This window comes from Suricata suricatta, chromosome 1, assembly GCF_006229205.1.
Source record: "Suricata suricatta isolate VVHF042 chromosome 1, meerkat_22Aug2017_6uvM2_HiC, whole genome shotgun sequence".
Classification (NCBI taxonomy): domain Eukaryota; kingdom Metazoa; phylum Chordata; class Mammalia; order Carnivora; family Herpestidae; genus Suricata; species Suricata suricatta.
Window position 1 is genome coordinate 7895634 of NC_043700.1, and position 25270 is coordinate 7920903.

General features: G+C 45.7%; 1 protein-coding gene across 1 annotated transcript in view; it reads left to right on the forward strand.

The window, feature by feature from the left end:
• The first annotated feature begins 3144 nt into the window (after positions 1-3144).
• Positions 3145-25270, forward strand: part of NEIL3 (nei like DNA glycosylase 3) — a 48055-nt gene continuing 25929 nt past the window's right edge. The window contains exons 1-2 of the mRNA XM_029944309.1: positions 3145-3267; positions 18566-18693. Coding sequence (XP_029800169.1) covers positions 3145-3267; positions 18566-18693 — 251 coding nt within the window. The remainder of the gene's footprint in view (positions 3268-18565; positions 18694-25270) is intronic.

Below are 25270 nucleotides of genomic sequence, written 5' to 3' on the forward strand. Positions count from 1 at the left end.
TTGAGAGAGAGAGAGAGAGAGAGAGAGAGAGCATGAATGGAGGAGAGACAGAGAGAGAGAGAGAGAGAGAGAGAGAGAGAGAGAGAGAGAGAGAGAGAGAATACCAAGCATAGAGCCTGATGCAGGGCTCAAACTCATGAACCCTCAGGTTATGATCTGAGCAGAAACCAAGAGTCAGATGCTTAACCAACTGAACCACCCAGGTGTCCTGAATGTTTGGTCCTTGATTTGGGCTTAGGTCATGATCCCAGGGCTGTGGGATCAAGCCCCACTGTGGGCTCTGCACTGAGCATGGAGCCTGCTTAAGATTATCTCTCTCTGCCTCTGCCCCTCTCCCTGGCTCACCTTCTCCCTCTCTAAAATTAAAAAAAAAAAAAAAGTAAGAATAACAGCATGAACCAAGAAACAAAAAGCACAGAAAATATTCTAGGAGTAGCAGTCAAATTTATCTTAATCCCTTCAATTTGTAGTGTTTTCTATTTCTCAAAGTGCTTTCATATATGATATTTAGGAATTAGAACAGTCACGTGGATGTTTCTAGTAAAGTTATATTTTATTTTACATAGGAAGAAAGTGAGATTTAGAGAAAACAAATTATTTTAATGAAGTCATCAGTGAATAAATCCTGCTTCAGAAGGTTACTCTGCTAAGAGTGTGACAGGTTACATGCAGGAAGGATGGCATGTAGGAGGCTTCTGACAGTTTGAGAGAAACAGTAAGAGTTTACACCATGGTAGGTTTGTTTGTAGTCGTGAAACAGCTCTTAATAGGTACTGCAGATACACCATGCATGTGATTTTACTCTTCTTGTTTGAAAAAAATTTTAAATGTTTATTTTTGAGAGAGATAGAGAGATAAAGGGTGATGGGGGAGGGTCAGAGAGAGAGGGAGCTGCAGAATCTGAAGCATGCTACGGGCTCTGAGCAGTCAGCACAGAGCCCAATGTGGGCTGGAACCCACAAACTGTGAGATCATGACCTGAGCAGAAGTCTGAAGCTCAACTGACTGAGCCACCCAGGTAGCTCCCTCCCCCTAATTTTATTCTTAATTGGATGCATAGAAGGATAAGAAAGAGAAGCATCAAAAGACTCAGTGGCTAGTCACATATAACCAAAACCTGGCTTGGCTTTTTGGGGCACATCAGTGACATCTCTTGGTATTTTCAGTGTTCCTGCCCAACTCTTACTGAGCTCTGTGGGGAATGGTAAACTTCATTCTAACTAAAGGTTGTATTTGAGCTCAGTGTGCACACAGTGCAACCGGAAGAGAAATGAGAAGTCCATGATGAAGCATTCAGATTAATGATCATGGTGATGGTTTTAAAATATGGTCACAGATTATTTAATACTCCCGCCTTCAAGAGATAAAGCTTCCTTCCCCAGCCCCCGCCCCCCCCCCACTTAGGGCTATACTGATTGACTGTATTCTAAGGAATACTAGTGGCAAAGGTGTGGTGGTGTCACCTCAGAGACTAGGTAATAAAGGTCCTTGCAAGCTCTCTCCTAGGCTTTTCCTGTAGGTCACACCTCCGGGGTAACTCAGGTCCGGAGAACAGCCAAGCAGCTCTCAGAGGACTAGAAACCAAGGCTTCCTGTCGATAGCTGTGCAAGTGAGCCACCTGAGTGGATTTTCCAGCTAAAATCAAGCCTTTAGATGACCATAACCCTGACCAACGTCTTCACTGCAAATGCTTGAGAAACGCAGAGGCAGAACCACCCAGCCAGAGCACTGTCCAATTCCAGACCTGCAGAAGCTTCGACATAATAAATGGGACCATTTACAAGGTAGCAATAAATAACTAATGAAAAGGCAGAAGCAAATAAGCAAATAGCACTTTCCTCCACCAAAGGGGCAAAGATGATGACTGAGTTTTTTTTTTATGCTTTTAATTTATTTTTGAGAGACAGAGACAGTATAAGCAGAGGGGTGTCAGAGAGAGAGGGAGACACAGAATCTGAAGCAGACTCCAGGCTCTGAGCTAGCTGTCAGCACAGAGCCTGACACGGGGCTCGAACCCACAAACCGTGAGATCATGACTTCAGCCAAAGTCAGATGCTTAACCGACTGAGCCACCAGGGCGCCCCACAGGATTCTTTCTTGATTATTCAGTAATCTGACCTAGAAAAGTAAACAATTAAACGAGGGAGTAAAGTACAAAGTATCTTGAACATGATCAAGCGAACTTGACCAATAATCTCTCCCCACAAAGAAAAAGGTTGAATGTTTCTTAAATATTTGAATTTAAGTCTCCAGTATATATTCTTCTGGTTTAAGTGCAGAACAGTGTTAGGCTTATTAAATCACACACAAATTAACATTTTGTTTTAATGGGCTGTATTTTTCAAAAACTAGTAAGATTTTTCATTATTTACAAAACTGTATGGAGTCAGTAGCTTCGTATATGTATGCCTCTTCATATAAATTTGAAAAGTCATGCATTGGCCTCATATTTATACAGAGCCCTGCCTTCTACAAAGCAATTTCATATGGCATTCATCTCTAGCGTTCCATAAAAGAATGGTAGATGAATTTGGGTACAGCTTACTTAGCTTAGCCATCTAAAAAATGAAAGGGTTTTTGATACAGACACTAAAATGTATTTGGCATATAAAGCCATATTTTCGAAAGTATGCTAACTCTATCTGACAAGCTGCTTCTCCTTACCCACATCTGAAGAGGGCATACAAAAACCAAAGCCTCCAAGACAGTGACGACCTTGAATTTTAGAGCAGAATAAGAGGACAAGGTCACAAAATATGCCTGTGTTGAGTAGTTCAAGGACAAGAGCAAAACCTCCAAACAAAAAGTTGGAGTTTCTGAGTTCCCAACTTCCTGGCCTCTTAGAGTTTGCCAGGATTGGGTGGACTCAACTCACCCTGGAAGGGGCGGGGCCTGGCGGGTCTCAGGGGGCGTGTCAGGGGCGGGGCCTGGTGGATCTTGACAGGCGTGTCAGGGACGGGGCCGGGCGGGGCCTGGCGGATCTCGGTGGGCGTCACAGGGGTGGGGCCAAGCGGGCTTGGGCGGGGCCGGGTGCGCGGGAGATTTGAACTTCCCTTCTGCGGGGTGGCCCGCGCAGAGGTCAAGTCGCACGGCAGCTTTCCACGCAGGGCCCTGCCCCTCGGGAGCCGCAGTGCCGGCTGCGAGATGGTGGAAGGACCAGGTTGTACTCTAAATGGAGAGAAAATTCGGGCTCGAGTGCGCCCGGGCCAGGCGGTGACGGACGTGCGGGGAAGCGCCCTGCGGAGCCTGGGTGTGGTCTCTTCCCAGGTGAGCCGTTAGTGTACTTTGCTCTGGGGCCAGCACGGGGAAGTGGCGTAAAGACCCCATTAGGTTTCCAGAGCCCAAAGTGTCATCTCTTTGCTCTGGAACAGACTCCCTGGGGCTCCGCGTTTCCCTGACTTTAACTTGGTTTTGTGGGTGGAAGGCGGTGGTGACGCGCCTGCGTAGTAGAGACTCCTGGACCCCCGAAGGAAGGCTGCCAGACACAAGCCCAGGCAAGAATTGATGGAGACGTTTCATTATGAATCACCTTGCTTAACTTTTTACACGCACCTTATATCTATAGGTGCATTTTCTGCTGTTAATATTATCATATCTCTGCATTTTCTCACGTTTTTAAGACTAAGCTTTTAGCATGAAATTCTCCCTTCCCGTTTGCCTGCTATTCTGCAGTTGAGGAGTGTATCACGACGTATAATTCTAAAATTGCATATATAAAATCTGGCACTGACCCTCCCACTCTACTTAATATTGCCATCTAATGAAGGGGCTGTGAAACCCAGTCCTGGTTCCCTTAAGTGAATTTCTTTCTTTTTAAAATAAATTGTAGCACAGCTTCTGGCCACTCAAGGCATTCATTGCAGATGGTGTGATATTCATTTGGTAAGAATTTATAACTTGTACTAAAAATATTCTGATTAAGCCATCATGCTTTCAAAGCCCTTTAGATGTGTGGATGATTGTATTTCACGGATATGTGCAATATTATACCGAACTTCAATTTCTCCTGCAAAGCCTCCTCCTAGCCTTTGGTCCAGGAAGAAAAGTTGCTTGCTATGAAATTAGCATACGCTTACAACTTGAAAGAAATGAGGCTCTAAGTCTGAGAAAATACATTTTCAAACTTGGGAAAAGAATACGTTTTTGTATGTTCTTCCATTTGTCCTTGTGTTTTATTCATTTTAACTTTAGATGTCATTAAGTGCTGTGCATGGAGCATTAAGTGCTCTCATTCTTGGAGTGTTTCTCAAAATCATGCGCGGGTAACTCAGGTGGCTCTTGGGTGTTCTCTCAGTAATAGCAAGGTTTACAAAAATCACGCCTTCCACAAAATTCTGAGTATTAAAACCACCTGGGGAACAAAAACAAACGCCTCCCCTTGTGGAGCCTGTCCTTGAGTTGCGAAGATGCACGGGCAGTCATTAAGTAAGAACAGAAATATAAATTGATACATTCTCTGGAGGCTCTCGGGCCTGGTTCTCTACTTGCTCAGGAAGGTCAGGGAAGGCTTGGGTGGGGAAGTGCAGTTAAATTCAGGTGTGGACGTTTCGCAGGGAAAACACTTCAGCCAGCGTTAGCAAAGGAGGAGAGCTTCAGGTATTTGAGGGATTGAAAGAAAACCAGTGGGACTGGAGAAGGGAGAAAAACCTAGAAGGAAGGCCATTTGAGATAAAACAGGATTGGGGTTGTTGGGCGGGCGTCAGACCATGGAGAACTTCGTAGACTTGATTAGGAATTTTGCATTAATCTTAGGTGTAAAGGGGCTCTTCAGAGTGAGGTGAGATCCGCTCACACTTTGGAAAGATCACTCAGCCTCAGAAAAGAAAAACAAGACTGGAGGAAAGTCAAAGTAATACTGCAGCTTCTTTAGGAGAGGCCACAGGACTCCAGGGGTGGGGTGCTGGTCGTGGGGGGGAAGAGGAAGAGGAAGAGACAGAGTCGCTATACCAGAAGTAAAGACAGTAAAGCTCAGAAATGGATACGACATGAATATGTGTGGGGGTACGTATGATTTACATTTTCAACAGTAATCTATTTTGTTAGGTTTTATGCTAGCTCCTGGGGATGCAAAGATGAATAGGATAAGGTTCCTGCTGTGAGAATCCAACTCAGTGTTTTAAGTAGATACCAACTCATTGGTATTTAGGCCAAAAGAGTTTGGACACATCCTTTAAGTTTGCTGTGTTTATCTCTAGTGGCAGGCATAAAGTGCCTTTGAAGAACGTTTACGTTTCATGTAGCGAGGAGAAATCATAACCTTGCGATTCTACAGTTGAGGGCTGTGAGATTCAGAGTGAGTTTAATTAAATTGCCCGAAATCACATGACTCAAGGGGTTGAACCAGGGTTTAAGACCCTCTTTCCCTCCACAGCTGTTTCTCTTAACACTAGCTTTTCTCAGGTATAAAGGATTCAGTGGGAAAGTGGCTAATTCGGCAACAGGAACACCATATTTCTTAGAAGGTCGTAGTGATTATTTATGAACTAGGAAAGTGAGACCTTGGGTTTTTGGTGGGTCTGCCCACCATTTTTAGTTTTGTTTAATTATCGACTTACCTACGCTGATAATTCTCTTGTGAGGGCTTCCGAGCCTCCATCCAGATCACACAAGAGAGTTCAGCTTGATAATATAACACAAATGATTCATGAGTTGTTGGGTGTTTGTTAACATCGGTTGGCAGCAACAGGAAATAAGCTTAAAAATCTCTGCACTTAAAACTGTTATGTTAATACCTCGACATAAGGAAGTATTAAAAATGGAATATGTCATTATGATCCGGATTAGGGATCTGGTTCGATGGGAACTGGATTTGCAAATCAATACGGAATTAATGATAATCTCTTTCTGTGGTTATTGGGAGAGTTGTAAATATTTTGCCATGGTTTTACTTGCTGGGCATTTGATTGAATAATAATAACAACAGTAATAATCTTTATAAACATAAAAGGTCTCTTGCATGTCAGAGGGTTTTTGGATCCATAGTAAATTTAATCAAAACATAGTAGGTTGTCCCCAGACTTCAGAAAGCTCATTATCATGATAGATGATCCCATGTTTTCCAAGCATTGACGGCATGGACTTAGAGCTATTTAGACATGTCTGCTACTAGGTTTCGTGAGGCGGAGTTTAAAAATAAATTAACAACTGCCTTGTGTGTTCTTGACATTGCACTAAACATGAGAAAATACAAAGGAGAGTTAAATGATAACCTGGTGTTTAAAATCATGGGTATTTAAAAGAATTCAGATAATCATTGTAGTGAAAAACCAACCCCACCCCCCCACCTATGTAGCTACTGCCATAATGAACTAGTTAAGTCTGTCATATAGTCTTCTCTCCTCTTTGCTTCGGCTTGGAGTTCACAGAGAACACACTTTAATGTGTGTCTCTTTGTGACAGCCAGTCCTCATTCCAAAGAAGAAAGCCTAGAGGATCTCAGCATCTGCTAGTCGTGTATGCATTACATTATTTTTCTGAATTTTGATCCACTATCTTGTCGGCATAAAGTTAGGCAAGTGTATAAGCACATTGTGTAAAACTCTGCTGGAGTTCCTGGAACCTTAGGGTAAGAAACAAAGTTGGACTATCAATGGACGTTTGTACCTGATGGGTTGTGAAGAGTCAATCCTCCGATTTTAATTGTTCGGTGGATACAGTATTTTCGTGAAATCGGTATGTAATCTGCATATGTTTTTAATCTCCTTTCCTGAAACCGGACATGAAACCCAGTTTATTTATAAGAATTCCTTTCATTTGAAACATGATCCTCTGGCTCCTCTCTCGGGTCTTATGATGTGATACATGTATTCAGTATGATAGGGACTGTGTTCGTCTTTCTGTGTCCTTCCCAGTGTGCTGAAGAGAGTCGGCATTTAATGAACATTTGGACAGAGTGTAGCAAAGTTTTGAATAGTCCCAAATGCATAAGGATTTAAAACTAAATTTAGTTTGGAATCTTCTGTTGTGACTATGTGTATTTTGTTATGTTTGCTATTGGAAATTCCTACCACGAAAAAATAATGGAAACATTGAGTAAAAGATTTCCTTCTTACTTTTATTAATAATGGGGAGAGAAGAAATCATAGCTCGTTTTATTGTCCTTGTATTGAAGGGATGAGCTAATCACAGAGATGCATTTTCTAGCTAGATGAAACTTACTACTTTAAGTCCAAAGGGGTTTTAAAATTTTATAGAACATGCACATAATGAATGCTCAGCTGGCCAGGGGGATGCCATGATCGAGAACATGCATTGTATGACTCCTTACCTTGATAAGTGCATAATTTCACCTTAATGACTGAGGATGATTATTATCAGCATATTCAGCATTATGTGGATTCAAGGAATCCAAGATAATGGAGGACAGGTAACAGTCTTGCAGATGAGGAGGCTAAGGAAGGTTACCATCCATGGTCATTGTAGCTTAATCAGTGCAATCTGACACTGAAGTATTTGGTTTGATGTAGAGAAAAGAATATCGGACCATCCTGATTTTGAATTCTAGCTCTTTTGTTACTTTCTCTGATAGAGATGCTTGCTTATACTGAAATCTTTGCATATTTGGTCCAGATTAGATTAGAGGATGCATGAAACTCTTAGCTTCCTGTCTAACAAAGTAAATGTCCTGGTAATTGCCCCCTCCCGCACCCCCTCCCTATCAGGGCTTTTCATTAGATCCTTATATTAGAGGAACATCCTATCCTCTAATGCAAGGTTTGCAATCCTTTGGGGCCCTCACATTATGCACAAAGCATTTAGCCTCTGGGTAAATGCTTGAACGCTCTGCTCTTAAAAAACTGTAGAATATGTTTTGATATATGAACCTAAAGACCTCTCTTTTGGGGCTTAGAGACCATTTTAAAATTAGCTTCTTTGATGGTTTAAATTGGTAGGTAAGTGACCTCTGATTAAGAAAAGTGTTGTTGTATTAGAGGGGAAAAGGCATGTAGGAAAAAAAAAGGAGGAGAGACTATGAAAGTAAATATGGTATTTTCTCTGTGGGGAAAATATATAGTTGCACTAGAGTTGAAACATTTATCTATGGAAAAGTCTTGCTCTGTTCTGAAAAGTTCATCCTCCTTGTTCACCCAAGCATAGGCAGGATAAATGGTAATCAGCACAATAAATCATGTGCTGTCTCTGAAGATATATGTTGTTTTGACGATTTCATATTATTAAGCCACTTGAAAATGGGAAGGTGAAGCCTTCTCAATCATACTTAAAATTGTGGCAAAGGAGATTTTCGCCTCTATTTCAGGGGGGAAAAGGATGGAATGTTCAAATCGCACAGTAACAGGATTGTAAGGGTCAGCCTGAGAAAGTCAAGTGTAGATTGGGCAATTGTGTATAGTTATAACAAAGATAATAGGCCGGTGGAAATTAATTTTTGAATTTGTCTGGCCAGCTGGAGCTCATACAAAGAGGTGATAACCCCACATTCTGCAGTAGGATGAGTGAATATCTTGCAAATCTTGGGTTTATTGCAAAAGCCCTGGCCAGTTCATACACACAGATATCAAAATAAATGGAGCAAACCATCACTGGTATATCAGAATTTCCTCCTAAAATGTAGCTAGAAAAAAAAAAACAGTTAAAACTATATGCAGGTGCTTGAGATGGTCAGTCACAAGCCGAAAATTTTATTATGCCCCGGGTATATTATCCAGAGTTGGTTATTTTATAAATGATAGCGTACCAGGAAGCGGTTAGCTTGGGTCCAGTGTCCACATGGTGGACAACTGAACCAAAGCTCTTTATCATTTCCCACCAAATCCAAATGAAGTATTAGAATCGATGTTTTTAAAGCAACCATTTAAATGCTGAGTAAGCATCTCAAATAAAAGCTAGGGCATGCTAGGATTGGCTGCTGAAAATACATCAGTCCCTTCCTAACTCCTTCCCCATAGAGAATTCCAAAACAGAATTCCTAAACATTTCCATAAAGTTCTTTTTACTTTATGGCAAATTCTGGTAAATGGTAGTGTTTTACGCCCATCTAGGTTTTGGTCCTTATGAGAATTTGGTCCTCTAATATTTAAACCTCACTCCATTGCAGATAATTAGAAAACAAGAGACTGGAGTGTTAATCATTTTCAAAGGAGATGACACAGATGGTCGAGTGGAAATTTTTGCCAAGAAATCTTGGGAAAGGTTAAGCAAGGATGGCGATGGTAGGTGGCAGACAGCGAGCCTGTATTTTTTTAAATCATTGAAGTATAGTTTATACACAGTGTTACATTAGTGCAACAGGGTGATTGGACACGTCTCTACCTTAAGGTATGAGGAAGCCTGTAGTTTAAAGCCTCACTTAGTTTTAGGAGGAGGGATCTGATGAATCACACAGACTTTACTTAATCCCGGTATTATGTGACACTCTCACGAATATTAAACACTGTAGTGTGGGTCCCCAAGGAGCTGAGAGAGACCGTGGCGAAATGCAAAGCACAGACAAAGAATCCTTGGGTGTTGTAAGTACCATGATGGCCGTGGCTGGGTTCTGGGTTTGACAGGGAGACAACCTCTAGGGTATTCTGCGTCCTCGGGGCGGGGGGATTCTATTACCAGAGAGGGCATGCTAACATTTCATTTTAGTTCCCAAACACCTCATCAAGTATTAACAAAGGAATTCTGGAATGTATTCAAGCCAAGGTCACACAGCGTCTTTAGCTGGACCGGTTTCTGCTGAACCGGAGTCATCTGACAGTTGCAGATCTGTTTCCACGGCAACTGTTACCCTACCTGGGGGCGGTCCTCCGCCCGCCCTTCTGCTGACAGCTGTGCTGTGAGGTCACCATCATCAGGCCATAAACGTTGTTTTTCAGTGTTTGCTGAGCCTTTAGTATCATAACTGTTGGAACATTTCTTCTCTCGATATCATATTGCCTGTTATGTTCAATCATGGAGAATAGGACAAAACACCAGTGAAATGAGACATAGGCTACACCTTTAAGGATTTGGTTTGTGGTTCACTTTGAGGCTCTCTCAGCCAGAACGACATATTTCATTTCTCACTGACAGCTGTGCAAAGAGATTTAATGGTCTCATGCATTTTAAGTATATTGGCCTTTATGTTTTTGGATTCCTCTTCCTATGCACAACAGAATTTATTTACAAGGGCATGTACTCCCCTTTGTCTATTAAATAAGTGGTCTAGTAATCCTAAAGTTTTGAAGGGCCATCCACGGAGACGTTCTTTTGCCAAACAGCCACATTTCCCACGGTTGGATCTCTTAGACGTTCTAAAATCTCTGATAGTTGACACTAATTTGGGGAGCATGGAGATGTTTGCATCAGGACAGTCTCTGATGCCTTGAGGAATGAATCCTGGAAATAAAAACTTTTTTGTAACATACCCCTTAGCCCTGGATATGAAGGGTGTTTGAGCTGTGCTCTCCCCAAGCTGTGTTTGGAACTCGGTCCACAGACAGGGCCTTACAGACCCCATCACACAGTTCGATGTTCCCTGGCAGGACAGTGGGTGGGGAGTCTGGGATGGGAATCAGGACAAACTGGGTTTGAATTTCTTAATAGACCTATTAGGAGCCCTGGGGCATTTGACTACTTGGATAAAGAAGGCAAAGGTTTCTATTAGAAACCCTTATTTATTATTTTTTTAAATCTGGTTTTTACTATTTCTTTCAATTGGTCTCTTCTGAAATATTGGTGATAGAGGGGTTGAGGAAGGAGTGACACAAATTTGATAAGAATTATACTTAAATCTTAAGCGTTTTGCTTAACCCACTGCCAGGAAGCCCGGTGATGGATTCCTGCTGAACTGGATGTGGGGGTCGTGACGATGGGGCAGCGGGGGACCGTAGCGACTCGTCATTGAACAGTGAGCAGCAGTCCGTAGGGAGGGCGAAACTTCCCAGAGAATCATCTGGGTTTTCAGATCGCAGCGAAGAAAATAAAAAGCGGGAAAAGTTATGATCCTGGAAAGGCAAGATTATGCAAATACAAGTGGGTACTTACTTTTAATCAGATGAACACAATCAACCCATGCGCTTGAGGCTGATGTCTGGGATTAGGGATACCTAATGTGGCCCCGAACAGGGAGCTTTTGGCGACGTTTTCTGGTAGACGGCTCTAGGGTAGAATGGCAGCCCCGTTTGTGTGAAGCCGTTGGCTTCTCCCTGTGAATGATGACCCTGGGGACATCGTGTCAGAATCTGGCAAAACTGAGTCTAATTATTAGGTGCTACGTGTGACTGTAGAGCAACAAGGGTCCCGGGCCTCCTTTCTCGTAGCTGATCCCTTGATTCCCACTTCACGGAGGAAATTCGTCACCCACGAGAGTTTGCAGCACGCAGCTCCTGCCAGCTCCCGCGCCCTCCTTCCTGATGCTGTAGGTGACCCGCCTGGTTCCGGTCACGACCGAACCGTCGCTCCCCGCCTGTAGAGACATTGCTCCAGCCATTCTGTCTCCCGTGAGACTGTTCTCCGCACTGAGATGTCCCACCACCTCCAAGCCGACCCGCCGTCTGGCCTCTGCTTCCCGCCTTTCTTCGGGGTATCATGTGTTCACGCCACCTCACCGCCTCTGGTGCCCCTCCTCTCGTAGCCCCTTAGACCCACTTTGACCCGGCGTTTGCTCCCTGTCGCCTCTCAAACCCGTGTCACAAATCACCACCACATTGCTACACCCGGTGGGCAGGTGTCGGTCTTCATCTGACTTGATGTATCAGCAGGGCCCGACACGGCTTCTCCGCAGTGTGGATTTCCGTGGCGTCTGGGACGCCCCCTTGCGTGGCTTCGTTCCTGCCTTGCTGGCCGCCTGCTGTCCTGTGCCGTTCTTGTCCTCTTCCCTCTCACGGCTTGCTGGCTGCCCCTCCCGTCCCCCCACCGTGACACCGGTGTGCCCCCGTCCCCCGCTCGGGGCCCCTTCTCTCCTTGACCTGGACTCCCTCTCTTGCTGAGTCCATCTAGTCCCAAAGCTTGAAAAGCCATTTCAGTGCTGACGACGAGATTAATTTGCAGCTGTAGCCTCGACCTCTTCCCTCACCTCCAGACTCCTACCCCGCTGCCCGTGTGGCATCGCGGCTCAGCTTACCAACCTACCCCTACCTTCCTCTGCCAGCCCCTTCTGCCCACATCTTCATCTCCGGTGATAGCTCTGTCTTTCCAATAATCCAGGCCCAAAGTCTCCCTTATTCAATGTCCCAGCAAATCTTCTGGGTCCTACCTTCAAAATACATCCACAAATACGTCCAAAAGTCTGGCGGCTTTTCAGCACCTCCGCTGCTACGATGTTGCCCAGATTTCCTTTGTCTCTTGTCTGGATGGTTGCAGTGTTTCTTTTGAAATCTTTTCTGGTTTCTACTCTGAACCCCTTAGCCAGAATCCTGGTCAGAAGCCAGAGAGAGCTTTTTTTTTTTCTTTTTAATTTTTACTTTTAAAATATTTATTTTGAGATCAAGAGAACGAGTAGGGAATGTGTAAGGAGAGAGAGAATCCCAAGCAAGCTCTGTGCTATCAACATAGAGTCTGACACGGGACTTGATCTCACAAACCACGAGATCGTGACCTGCACCGAAATTAAAAGACCCTTAACCAAGTGAGCCACTGGGGCGCCTCCAGATGGAGTATTTAAAATTTTTTTTAATGTTTATTTATTTTTAAGACAGAGAGAGACAGTGCGAACAAGGGAGGGTCAGAGAGAGAGGGACACACAGAATCTGAAACAGGTTCCAGGCTCTGAGCTGTCAGCACAGAACCCGATGCGGGGCTCGAATCCAGGAACCCTGAGATCATGGCTTGAGCCAAATTAGCCGCTTAACCGACGGAGCCACCCAGGCATCCCAGACGGAGCATTTTAAAAAGTAATGTAGATCAAAGTTTTCTTCTCTGTCATTTTTGTCAGAGAAACAGCCAGGCCACAGAATGGGCCTTCTGGGCCACATGGTCTGATTCTCACTGTGTCAAACTTCATCTGTCTGCACTGTCCCCTGTTCTCTCTGCGCCAGCCATCCTGGCCTGCTCACTGTCTCTCATACATCAGAAACCCCTTGCCACAGGGCCTTTGCATCACTGTTGCCTGTGCCCAGATCATGGCTCACTCAAAACCCCTTTCAGACTTGTTCAGTACCATTTTCTTCATGAGATGACGACCGCCTCATCTAGAGTTCTAACCTGCGACACCTTCCCTTAATCCTCATCTCTCTTTTCATCTCAGTTTCTTTTCCAGGTGTCCTAATGCACAGCCATTACATTCAGTGCTTACTCTTCCCTGCCTGGAAGACTATAAACTCTGGGAAAACAGGAGGTTTTTAATTGTTCTTTTTGTTTTTTGTTTGTTGGTTGGTTGTTTCCGCTGATGCTTCCTCGGCATCTAGAACAAGGCGTAATCCATAGTGGATGGTCAGGGAGCTTTTCTCAAATGAATCCCATGAACAGCTACGAAGGGTGCATTTTTAGAGGTGAGGGACGTCTTTTCAGCGTCACATGCCACCTTTATTGTCGCAGGGTGTCACGTTGGAGACACAGCCAGGTGAGGAGCGTGAACCGTGGTAGCCTTGTCTGTGAGCGCTGTAACCTGAACGGTGTAAGTTCTTGTCAGAGCCGTTCATTCAGCGACGTGAGCAGACTTTCCAGGAGACAGTTGGGACTCACTCACTCACTGTCTGATGGGTGTTGTGACAGCCTGTTTCGAGGCCACCTTGTTTGAGCCTTTACCAGGAACCATTATACACCTGCTAGAGTTGGAATTAAGTGGGGAAAGGAGGTGTGGGCAGGGCCGGGGGCAGTGGCTCAGTCTTGGGGTTTCCCCTTGGGGCAGGGGGTAAGCTGGCAAAGCTAGCTTCAGGGCAGTGCGGTGAGAAACAGTGAGGTGGGAAGCGGGAAGCCAGGTCTTCCACTGGCCAGTCAGGCCCTGCATTTCCCTGCTCACGAGGGGTCAGTCAGTGCCACCAGACAGATTACATGTGACAGGAGCGTGGCCAAGGTTAAGTGCTGGAGTAACCAGGGCTGGATTCCAAGTTGCTGAGGAAGGACACCATGTGCACCAGGTCAAGTGGTACGGTCTGTGCTCAGAGCCCGAGGCCGCACAAGATCCAGCCCCTTAGGAGGCCTGGGTCCCCATGGCCAGCGGGGGCCACGTGCAGTTGACATGTGCGGTGTGCCCCTGCACACACCCCACTTTATGCTGAGCCAGAAGGACCCCTCCCTCTCCCCCCACAGAGGTCTGTGACACCATGGGGTCGTGCCCCAGAGCCATGGACACACAGGGCCGGTACATCAAGCCTGGCAGACAAGGATACTGCCCCCCAAGGCAGCAAAGGGAGCAGCAGTCTTTTTGCCGCTAGACAGGAAATATTCCAGGGCCCGGGGCCATTCTTAAGCAGCCAAGGGGTGTGGAGGTGTGACTGACTGATACCCCCAGGAGAGAAGGTGAGTTTGAGGCGCACCCCTAAACTTGAAGGGTTCAAGGACGTGAAGACCCTGTGGCGGCAGTGGTCACAAATGCCCGCTTGGCCAAGAAGCTGGGAAAGCCACCCCGGTGGCCGGGGCTGTGTGTGTGCAATGGGGTCACATCGATCACCCAGCCTCTGCGGAAACCCTGGTGGAGGCCAGAGGACTTCGGAGGGCGAGGCCCAAACCGGTTGCTGTAAGGAATATTGGGAGACAGTAAGCGATTGTCGACATGGGAGGTGGCGGGGAAAACAGGAATCTAGAAATAAAGGGTTTTTACATGTCGCCAGGACCTTAAATGCAAGATCCAAAAATGTGTAAAACCTAATCTACGTTGAGGCAGAGGCCTCTGCTGACAGATCTGTATCTCATCTGTGCATCATCATCTCAAAAGTGTCCTGGCTGGTTTATAAGAATTTTGACCTACTAATGGATTGTCATGGAGACCTGCACTGAAACCTACTATCTTAATCTGCGCTTGGCTCCAAGGAGATATATCTGAGGAGGGAGAGTCTTTTGTTAGGCAGAAAAGCATCTAGACTCCTGGTGCCTTCTCAGTCCGGGGCTGTACCAGGTTCGATGATGAAAACAAGGCAGACGTGAGCATGTCTTTCCCCCTCACTGAGTATGCAGGCCTGCTGGGCTAGCGCTTGGTGAGCACTCTGCGCCCCAGGGTTCAGCCAAGAAAGGGAAGAGGAATGAGAGGCAGACGTTCTGAGGACGGTGATGGAGTGCCTCTTGCTAGAACCTTCCATGGGTCCTTTTTTTTTTTTTAATGTTTATTACTTTTGAGAGAGAGAGACAGAGTATGAATGGAGGAGAGGCAGACAGACAGGGAGACAGAATCCGAAGCAGGCTCCACGCTCCGAGATGGCAGTACAGAGCCTGCTGTGGGACTTGAACTCACAAAGCACAAGCTCATGACCTGAGCTGAAGCCGGACGCTCAGCCCACTGAGCCCCCAGGTGTCCCACCTACATGGGTTCCTTTGTGGTTTGGGCAGAACCGGAAGGCTGCCACTTGTAACCATCCTGTCATTTGCTCGTTGGTCACTCCAAGCCTGTGATGACCCCCAGTGGTTACTGTGTGGAGGAGGGACATGAAGCCAGCTCCCTGAGCTTCAGGAAGTTGGGAGAATCTGGCGTCCGGTGTAGCCATTATCCCTTACGTGGATTGAGTGGAAGGATAGTGTCTGTTCCTGCCCCACGGCTTGGGCTGCTGTGACCAATGCCATGGGCTGGGAGGCTTAGAGGTTTATCCTCTCACAGTTCTGGAGGCCAGAAGTCCAAGAGCAAGGTTCAGGCCAGTTTGGGTCCAGCTGTGAGCTGACTTCCTGGCTGTAGACACCACTTCCTTTTCATGTAGGGTCTCCTCCGAGCACATGGGGCAGAGAGAGTGAACTCTCTGCTGTCTCTTCTTCTAAGGCTCCTGATGCTGCTGGATCAGGCCCCACTCCCCCTTATGACTTGATTAAACCTTAAGCACCTTGTAAAGGCCCTATTTTCAAACAGTCATATTGGAGGTTAGAGCTACATTGGAGGGGACAAAATTCACTCCCTTGCTGTTTTCAGTCTTTGTTTTTTTATTTTTATTTATTTTTCAATCTATTATCACTCTGTTCCTTTGAACTAAATACTATGTGTCTTTTTTTTTATAATTTTTATGTTTTTAATTTATTTTTGAGAGAGAGAGACAGTGTGAGCGGGGGAGGGTCTGAGAGATAGAGGGAGGCGCAGAATTCCAAGCAGGCTCCAGGCTCTGAGCTAGCTGTCAGCACAGAGCCAGATGTGGGACTCTAACTCACAAACCATGAGATCATGACCTGAGCTGAAGCCGGCCGCTCAACTGACTGAGCCACCCAGGCGCCCCCTATGTGTTTTTTTTAACAAGGGCTAATTTAGTGAACTAAAGAATAGAGTGGACTTGTCTTAAATATATAGAATGACAGATGTCTGTATGTCTGTAAACCACAAGTTTGGGACTCACTGAACAATATCCTTCAACCATAGTGGAGGGGACGTTGGGCTTTGCTCCTAGACTCTATCTAAAGTTTTGTAATTATCTCCCTGTCACCTCCCCCCCCCCCCCCCCCCCCCCCCCCCCCCCCCCCCCCCCCCCCCCCCCCCCCCCCCCCCCCCGCGCCTCACCCCCAGCTGTGATTTTACCCTTGACCTGAGAATGCTTAGGTCCTTTAGAGAAAAGGGGAAGAAAGAAGTATGTGAAGATTCTACCTTAGATTAAGAGTAAATGTGTAAATATAATTAGATGTACTTACGGTATCCTCTAGTTAGACCTTAGAAATAGTTTTAAAGTTTTTACTATATTTTGAGGGCAGGTTTGCTGGAGTCCAGCTCCAGCAGGTCCAGGGCTCCCTGAAGGATGGATGGTGTCGGTGAAAGACAGTGAGAGAGCCTTGGCTTCTTTCTGCTCACCAGGCAGGCATCTCCGTACTGACTGGAGAGTCAGCTTTATTTATTGAAAAATGTGGGGTACAAAACCAAACTGGCAATTGCCTTAGATAATGATTTCTGATGACAAATTCTTTGGTATGTAAAAATTTCCCAGAACATAGATTGGTAGAAGACTCATGCATAACCTTTATCAATAGTCATTGAGGTAGGTGGCTAGATGCTTATCAACGTGGGGAAGGAAGAGATCTTTAGCATTCAGATACTAGGCACTGCTTTTAGCACAGCAAAGGCAAGAGTTAGTTCTTTTGTGAGCCTGCTTTCTCCAAGAAAAACCGGTTTCTTGAGAAATGTAATATTTGCCCCTATAATCAAAAAAGAAGAAACTCCTATAACAAATTTTTTTTCGTAAGGTACAATTTTTTAGCATAAGAAGGCAAATCACTCCTGATATCAGTCAGTCAGGTGTCTTGGGGGTCGGTGCTCAAGAGAAATTGAGTGGGGCTGAGTGGGGGTAGATGCCGGTTGCCATCTGACGTGGGAGGCCTTGCAAACCTGCCTTCCTTCAGAGACGGCTCCCAGCACAGACTTAAGTAATATTTATAAAGCCTGCCTCAAGAAAGAAGAGTAAGGATGCAGCACACACCAGTATCCATAGTGTCCATCACGGTAAGAAGCCTTCCCAATATCTAAACACAGGGCCATGCCTTTCCCTTCCTCGCTGAAGGGCTGACATTTTCTTCATAACTTCCTCCATCTTTCCTGTGTTTACTACATGTATTGTAATCCTAATATATTGCTTGGTTTTACATGGGGATGGGAGGAAGAAATGGTTTCTTTTTCCTTTATTCTTTTTTTTTAATGTTTTATTTATTTTTGAGAGAGAGAGAGAGACAGAGATAGCGTGAGGAGGGGAGGAGCAGAGAGAGAGGGAGACACAGAATCTGAAGCAGGTTCTGGCTCTGAGCTGTCAGCCCGGAGCTGGACTCGGGGCTCAACCCCACAAACTGTGAGATCATGACCTGAGCCGAAGTCAAACGCTTAACCAACTGAGCCAAACAGGCGCCCCTCTTTTTCCTTTATTCCTAACATTGTGGTTGGGGAGCGGAGAAGAGCGAGTCTTGCCTTAGGTCCCCTTCCCGGGGAGCCTTGGGCTTCAGCCCACGCGTCCAGGAAAACTGACACTCCGAGTCCCTGGGCCCATCACTGCCGCTCCGATAGAAGCCTGCTGCAGAGAGCTTCTTATCTTTGGGGTTCTCTCCCACTTCTAAATGGTTTGCAGCCTCTTACTGTTCCTTCCTGCCTTTGGAGTTCATCATGGCAGGTAAAAATCTTCTGTTTTCATGTTTTATCCACTATTGTTAGCTGTTTCTATTGAAAGGCTCTTCTAGGACGTTGGTTGTGCTTCTCGAAATGGAGGCTTCTATCCTCTTTTTAGTTTTAAAACACTCCCATTATTTTTCGGTGCTTCCTTTTCGCAGAGCTATAAGGTCCTGGGAGAAATTCATTTTGATTGTGAGCCAATTACTTTCTTTTCTTCTTAATTTTTTTGGCCTCCCTCTTTTAAACGACTACCTAGTAATTTGACGAAATGCATGTAAACAGCTGATTACATTGCTTGACTTGCTGGAGAGTATTCTTCTCGTGGGATGCACCTGGGCATGAAGTATTGTAAATACGTTTAAGTATGGAATTACGATGTTGTTTAGAGTTTGCGTGTGTGTTTACATGTGTGTATGTATTCGCTACCAGGCTGCTGCACTGAATAATAGTCAAGATTCCAGCCAGAATTTCTCGAGATTGCTGAATGGATCCGTTTACAGTGGCGTACAAACTTTGGGGAAAGAGCTCTTCATGTACTTCGGGCCAAACGCTTTACGGTAAGATAAACCTGTCCGATACATCTCTCTCTCTGTTTAAAGATGGGTAGAAGCCGTTTCTTGTAGTTCACCGAGGGTCACATTTAGTCAGGTAGCAGGTGCTCTATTTTTCAGAGGGCTTTCATCTACAGGATTGAGATTCTATCATGGAAAGCCCCAGAATACTTTGTGATGTCATCGTTCCTTGGAAGGCTAGTCCATTCATTTCTTTTTTAAGAGAAACTGAGAGGCTTGAGGGACTTCCAGGAGGTGTTAGAGCAGCACCGCTGGGCTCTGCTCTTGGCAGATCCCCCGCCCCCCCCCCGCCCAGTCTCTTCTCCCCTCGCGTTTCCGCTGAGCATTTATTGTGTTAGCGACGTGGGTGTCCTTGCATTTCTAACAGCCTCTAGTTTGATTTAAACCTGTCTCTAGATTGTTCCACTTTCCCGCCTCCCTTCATTTTCTGAAGCCTTGTATGGAATTGGAAGCTTATTGATAGAATTCCAGAACTTTGCACAGAAGTCACAGATTCTGCATTCGTTCACAGCGCTCATGCAAAGTCCTTACTGTCGACAATGAAGGACAGGGGGTCTGCTGCCTTGGTTGACTTAACCACAAAAGTGTCTCAATGTTTGCACCTGCCAGAGCGTGATCCCCGGTTTAATGTCTGCAGGCGAGTGAGGGAGGCCTGTGGAGGCCCAGCAAACCTTGGTCTTCTCCGAGTTCAGCCTAAGGTATGGCCGGCTGTGAAGAATGCGAGTGCCTCCTTGAACCTCTCCCAATGTTTCTCTAAGATATTGAATGATTTCACCTTAACGGACGAGTCCTGTTCCCAGAAGCCCCGTGGTTCCACCTGAGGTGACTCGCGGTCACGAGGAGATGCTGTGACTGGGTGCTGGTCATTTACTGCACCCCGTCTCCCGCACGTTTAGAGAGCTTTGGAGCTTATGCAGTTGCTGTTCCTTCGAGATGGGCTCCCTTTGTTGTCGGCAGCCGCTGTCCTTGGACGAGTATCACTTCATGGTTTTTTCTTGGTCTGGAAATGATCGCATCAGCATCTGCTCACAGGCTCACGGGGTACCGACCCACAGCAGGTTGCATGATCGTCCTGGTAGATTGATGTGATTGGAAACTCCGGGCGCTGAACTGAGCAGGGCACAATGGAATCCATGTAAGGTGCTGGCAGACATTGACATGTTATTGATTCTCTGGTGTGAGGGGCAGATTTATTTCTGTGGGATGAGAGGGGCGTTTTTATCAGGCCTTCCCCACCAGACTGATAAAGGGGGAATCGTTTCTCAGTGCTCAGCTGTCTGTCAGTGTTCTCTGAAGCTCTGAGCAAGGGCAATCACTTCTTTAAACGAAGTGAACTAGTACCGTCCCTGGGGAGTGCGCCTCTCCATGTATGGATGGGGAAAAGTGCAGCGTCTGGCTTCCTTTCAATTTCCTACAGCCCTCGCGACTATTGGATATAGTAATTCAAGGTCAAAGGCAGATCAGCTATTTGAATACGAACTGAGTAACCTACAGCCAGCTGTATCCCCTTCACAATTTAATATAAGTTAAAAATGTAGGCATATACTCCCAGCCTGTGTTTCCTAGGAGGATGGATGAGTCTGTCAAAGAAACGTGATCGCCGTGTGAGGTTGCAAGTCTGTGAGCACGAGATAGAAACACAGTCTTCATTTCTGACCTCTTTTTGCCGCCTGCCAGGCTGCTCTGCATTTTAGAGAGCATATAGCTGGAAACCCACTTAATGATCGCTTCTATTTATCCCTTAATGTGCAGCTTTTTACAGTTAAAAGTGCCCCGGACTTTACTGCATCTTACAGGGCAGGCCATGATTCTAACTGGGACTCGCGCGTAATGGAAGTAGAATACGGACCTGGCCCTCTGTGAGAGCATCTGCCTTGCAGAAATGCACACTTAGAGGGATACAAATTACAGTAACTATTTCGGTTACTACAAGATGTATCACAGTGCTGAAGCGTCCTGTGAATGCCACAGAATACGGAAAATTACTTGCTGTGCCTTTCTTTTCGGAGCCCAGTTGTGATGTCCTGTGTGACTAATACCTGTACTCCTTCTGAACACTTTAAAGAGGCTTGTCATCTGTAAGAAAACAAAAATCATAGGAATTTTTTGGCTGTATACATAGCAAATCCTCATTAGAGAGAACTGAGCCGTAAAGAACATGCACGAATAAATGTACACATTCACAGTCTCACTATGAAGTACCGCCTCCATTGACTGTGGCTGAGTGTGCTGCCCGTACCGTGTGGACACACGTCCGTGAGTCTGTCCCCCCGGACACACCCCTCGCCAGCGGCCGCGTTCCGTCACACGGAGCCCAGCTGTTTCATCTTGGACTAACATTCAGAGGATATTTTTTTAATGACTCTCTTTCCAAAACAATTTGGTTTTTTCCAGCTTCTGATTTATAGGACGCTGGTGGTTTGCACTTCCCATATTCCGAAACTGTATCTGAAATATTTCAGAGGCTTTGCCATTTTAGAGAACCTTTATACACTATCGATTTTGAAATTTGTCAGAGTTAAAGTGATAGGATCCTCTCCACAGATTTGCCTGAGATAACGTGATAGTTCTTGGTCACTGGCTAAACAGCCTTTAAGGAATCTATCCCGTGCTGCCCACGGAAGGGTTTTATACTTTAGACATGGGTCTTGTGATCTGTCACATGACATGTTAGGAACATGGAAGCGTGGGGAAGAGTCTAAATGAATTCATACCCTTTAAGAGCAGTCACTCCTCCTGTCTGCCTCCCATGCTCACTTGGCATTTCTTCTGGAAGCTGGTCATCTGGCCACAGGAACTGTGGAGATGGTGCTGACTCTGACACAGTGTTCCCGAACCTTCTCTCCCGTACGCTGGTTGGGTCGGTGTGGGTTCTTCTGTGACACTTTCTCATCTGAAGCCTCAGCGTTAAGCTCTGTCATGCAGAGAACCTGGGCGGTGAGGCCTTCGGACCTGTCGGTGGAGAAAACCAGCCTGCACAGAGTCTTCAGCTCTTCTTCCGTCTGTTCCTGGGATCCAACCGCTTTCCTGCCTTTGCTGTGCCTGATTCTTCAAACTTCCCTCTCACTCCATGAGCTACTCATACTCCTTAGTGCCGAAGCCTGGTGGAGGTAGTTTCTGTTACCTGCGAGTGAAGAAAGCCGACTGTTATCAAAATGTAGGACCTTCAGTTGACAGTTTATTTTCTGTAAATACGTCCTGGGTTATGACGTACAGCACGGGGACCGCAGTGTCTAATCACACTGTGTTACATTTTTGAAAGCTGCTAAGAGTATATCGTAAGAGTTCTCATCCCAGGAAAAACATTTTCTGAGCTGTGTTTGGGGACACCTGTTAACTAGACTCGTGGTGGCAATCACCTTGCAATGCTTACAAATATTGCCTCATGCTGTTGTACAAGTGAAACTTCTATACTCTTCTGTGTCACTTGTACCTCGATTTAAATGAAGGAAAGGAAGAAGGAAGGAAGAAAAATAGGAAGAGAAAATAAGAAAACTCAACATTAAAAGTAATCTATGGGTAGAAACCTAAGCATCTTAGTTTTTGAAATGGTGCTCTTTTACATCCCTCTTGAGAGCATATGGAAATTGCTCTTGAGCAGAAAGCACAGGCTTTCCAGGCTGCAGCTGGTCCAGAGCAGAGAATGGCCCGTGCGTGGCCGGCCGTGGCTCTCATGGTGTGGTACTCATCCACACTCCTGTGTGAGGTTGTAGCAGCCTAGAACCATGTTAACATACAGCCCACGTGCAGCACTATCCGCGTGGTGGAAGGTCAGGGTCCTTCTCATAGCAGATTAGCCGGGTGTTCTCAGCTGATAACTGTGGTTTTAATTGTTAAAATGATTGTAATTGATCTGCTCCATAGTTCCAAAACCTGGCATATCTTTGGGTCTCGTTCTCTTGCCTGCTTTATCTCTTGACATTGAGTCCCTTTGTTTTTGGCTTTTGCTTTTTGTTTTTCTTTCTTTATCTTATATTTTTATGTGCCATATATTTTTTGAATCCCAGATAACCCTGGTTAGAGCAGCAGTAGAGAAGGGTCAATAATTAAGCTCAAGAATAGTCATGTCTCTTCTATCAGGTCATGTGGGAGATTGAGGAGTTGAGCTTGGTTGGGTTCTGCTGTATTGTCATTGGCTTTGGTGACAGTGACCTGGAAACTTGAGCTGCTGCTACTGCATTATGCCTCGAGCATGGCCTGATGTGGCTGTGGCTGGTTCTCGGTATTTCTGCCCTGCTCTCACCTTTTAGCAGACCCTGCATATCTGTGTCCAGGGGATTTCTTCAGATGCCTCCCCTGCCCACCCGGGCCCCAAGCACTGCTGTTGCCTGTCACAGTGAGAGGTGCATGATGGGGAAAGTGTTGTTCTAGGCCCTGTGCATGTGGACCTCAGGGTCATACTCTTCCCAGAGCTCCTGACCCTCCCTTCCCCCAGGCATTACTACCCCATGTGGGTGGTCTGCTGTCAAAGGGGCATTTCCTTGTCAGCACTATCTCCTGTCCCTACGGGAGTCTTTGACAAAGCTGAGTCCCTGCCTCTCCCCTGAAGATAGATTGCTTTTATCTGCTGGTCCTCAGCAGTGGTGCCTTTTGCCTGAGCCTGCCTCAAGTGGCTTCTGGGTGTAGGACGTCCTGGTGCACCAGAGGTTTCCTGTTAGCCCCGCAGGGACCCCAGGCTTTCTGTCTGTCCCTGTCCCTCGGCACAGATAGGAGCCATGCCACTAGGGGTGACTCTTTCGGTCCCCGGGACTCCTCTTTCTGATGCACAGTGGGGGCACGCCCATGGGCGAGAGCTCATGCAGGAGCTGTGCTCTCCTGTGGCCGGGCCTCTAGGAACTCGAAACTGACACTTGTCACACTCAGGGGTTAGAAGTTCGTTAAATTCAGCCCTTTCCTTCTTGCCTGGTTTTACGGTAGTGATTTGTGTGTGTGTGTTTCCACATGGAGGGACTCGTGACTCTTTAGAGCTTAGCTCACCTGGCTGCTTGCAACCCCGGGTCTCTGATGGGCTCAAGAGAGCTTAGGATTTTGTAGATGAGACGGGTTTCTCTCCATGTTAGGAGAGGGCTGTACGTGCATCTAGCTTCTATAGCCTAAGCAGGTGCAGATCTCCCTGCTTCTTCTTTAACATCGTTTAGTCCATATTGTTTTATAACTTCTTTCTTTAAATTCATAGCAGAAGCTTTACAATAATTATATTCAACTATTTTTACACTCATTCATATCCTTAGGTCACTTCTGAGAGCTTGATAATCTTCATAAGCAGTTGTCTTATTAGCAAAGTATAGTTGTCACTTTGTCACTAAGATGAACCTCTGACACTATTGTTTGTGTAAAGATGTTCTGATCTTGCTGATGGAGAGAATGTGGCTGCTGTTTAAAACAGGATCAGGTCTTATTTATTGATTTGTGTTAGGACGTTAATTCTAAGTAGAGGAATTTTCCTACTGTCACTTCAGTTTTTAGTTTGGACATAATTCTTTCACATTAGAACTTTGGTTGCAAGGGACAGAGCCCAGCTCAGCTGAGTTCAGTGACTGTTATAAGAACGTGGAGCATCTAACCTGAAGATAGTATGGCCGGGTTTCCGGAAGCCCTGGAAACAAAGACTGGGTGCTCTGAGGTCTGTGCATTTCCGATTCTGCCCCTCCCTGTCATCTCCCGTCTTCGTTGCTGCAGACAGGCCTCTCGGCTTCTCTGCTGCTCTTGTTGGCTCACATTCCCGGAGACCGTTCTCATCCTAGATCTCCTAGGACCAACAAGAAACTGATCTCTCTGCATCACTAATCCATAAATTCGTCAGGAGAATGCTGAGACTCCAGGAACTGGATACTCATGGATCCAGCTTGACTCCAGTGTCCATTCCTGAAACCACTATGTCAAGGCGGGAGATCTTCAGGAAGGGACCAGAGCCAGACTCAAAGTTGGGTCTAACGCCTCCTCTTGGTAGCCAGTCATACGGGGCAGAGTATATGATTTTGGATAACCAGTTGGATTGGGGATGGAAGGAGCTTGGGAGGAGCAGGAGTTAGAAATAAAGATCTAATACAGTTTTCCTAACTAGTTGATTATAATGAGGAGTCTTGAAAAGCATATCTAACTCTTGAATGTAAATATGATAATGAGCCTTTGCCTGGTCTGTAGAAGCTCAGTATGGCAATTGTTCAACCAGTACAGATGTTTACTGTGCCTCAGGAATTTTAGATGCTGGTGTATTTCTCTTAGTTTAGTGTAAAGGGCACTTGACAATAAACACAAAATGTGGTGGTTTCTTGGGACTCAGTAATGACAACATTTTGGTATTCAATTAAAGTAAATAAAAATAAACTAAATTTAGTTTTGTGTCCACATTTTCTTCTACATTGAATGGATTTCGAACACCAAGGAAAAAAGCATACTTAATTTGATTCAGGGTTCTTATTGGGGCTCCTGCTGCATTTCGTTTGGGTCTTAACCTTTGAGATACTTTATGTGGATGCAGTTTCATTACAGAAAGTGATTTAGAATCCACTTTATGAGCCATGCAACTAAAAAGATTTTAGATATGATGGCTTCTGGGCAT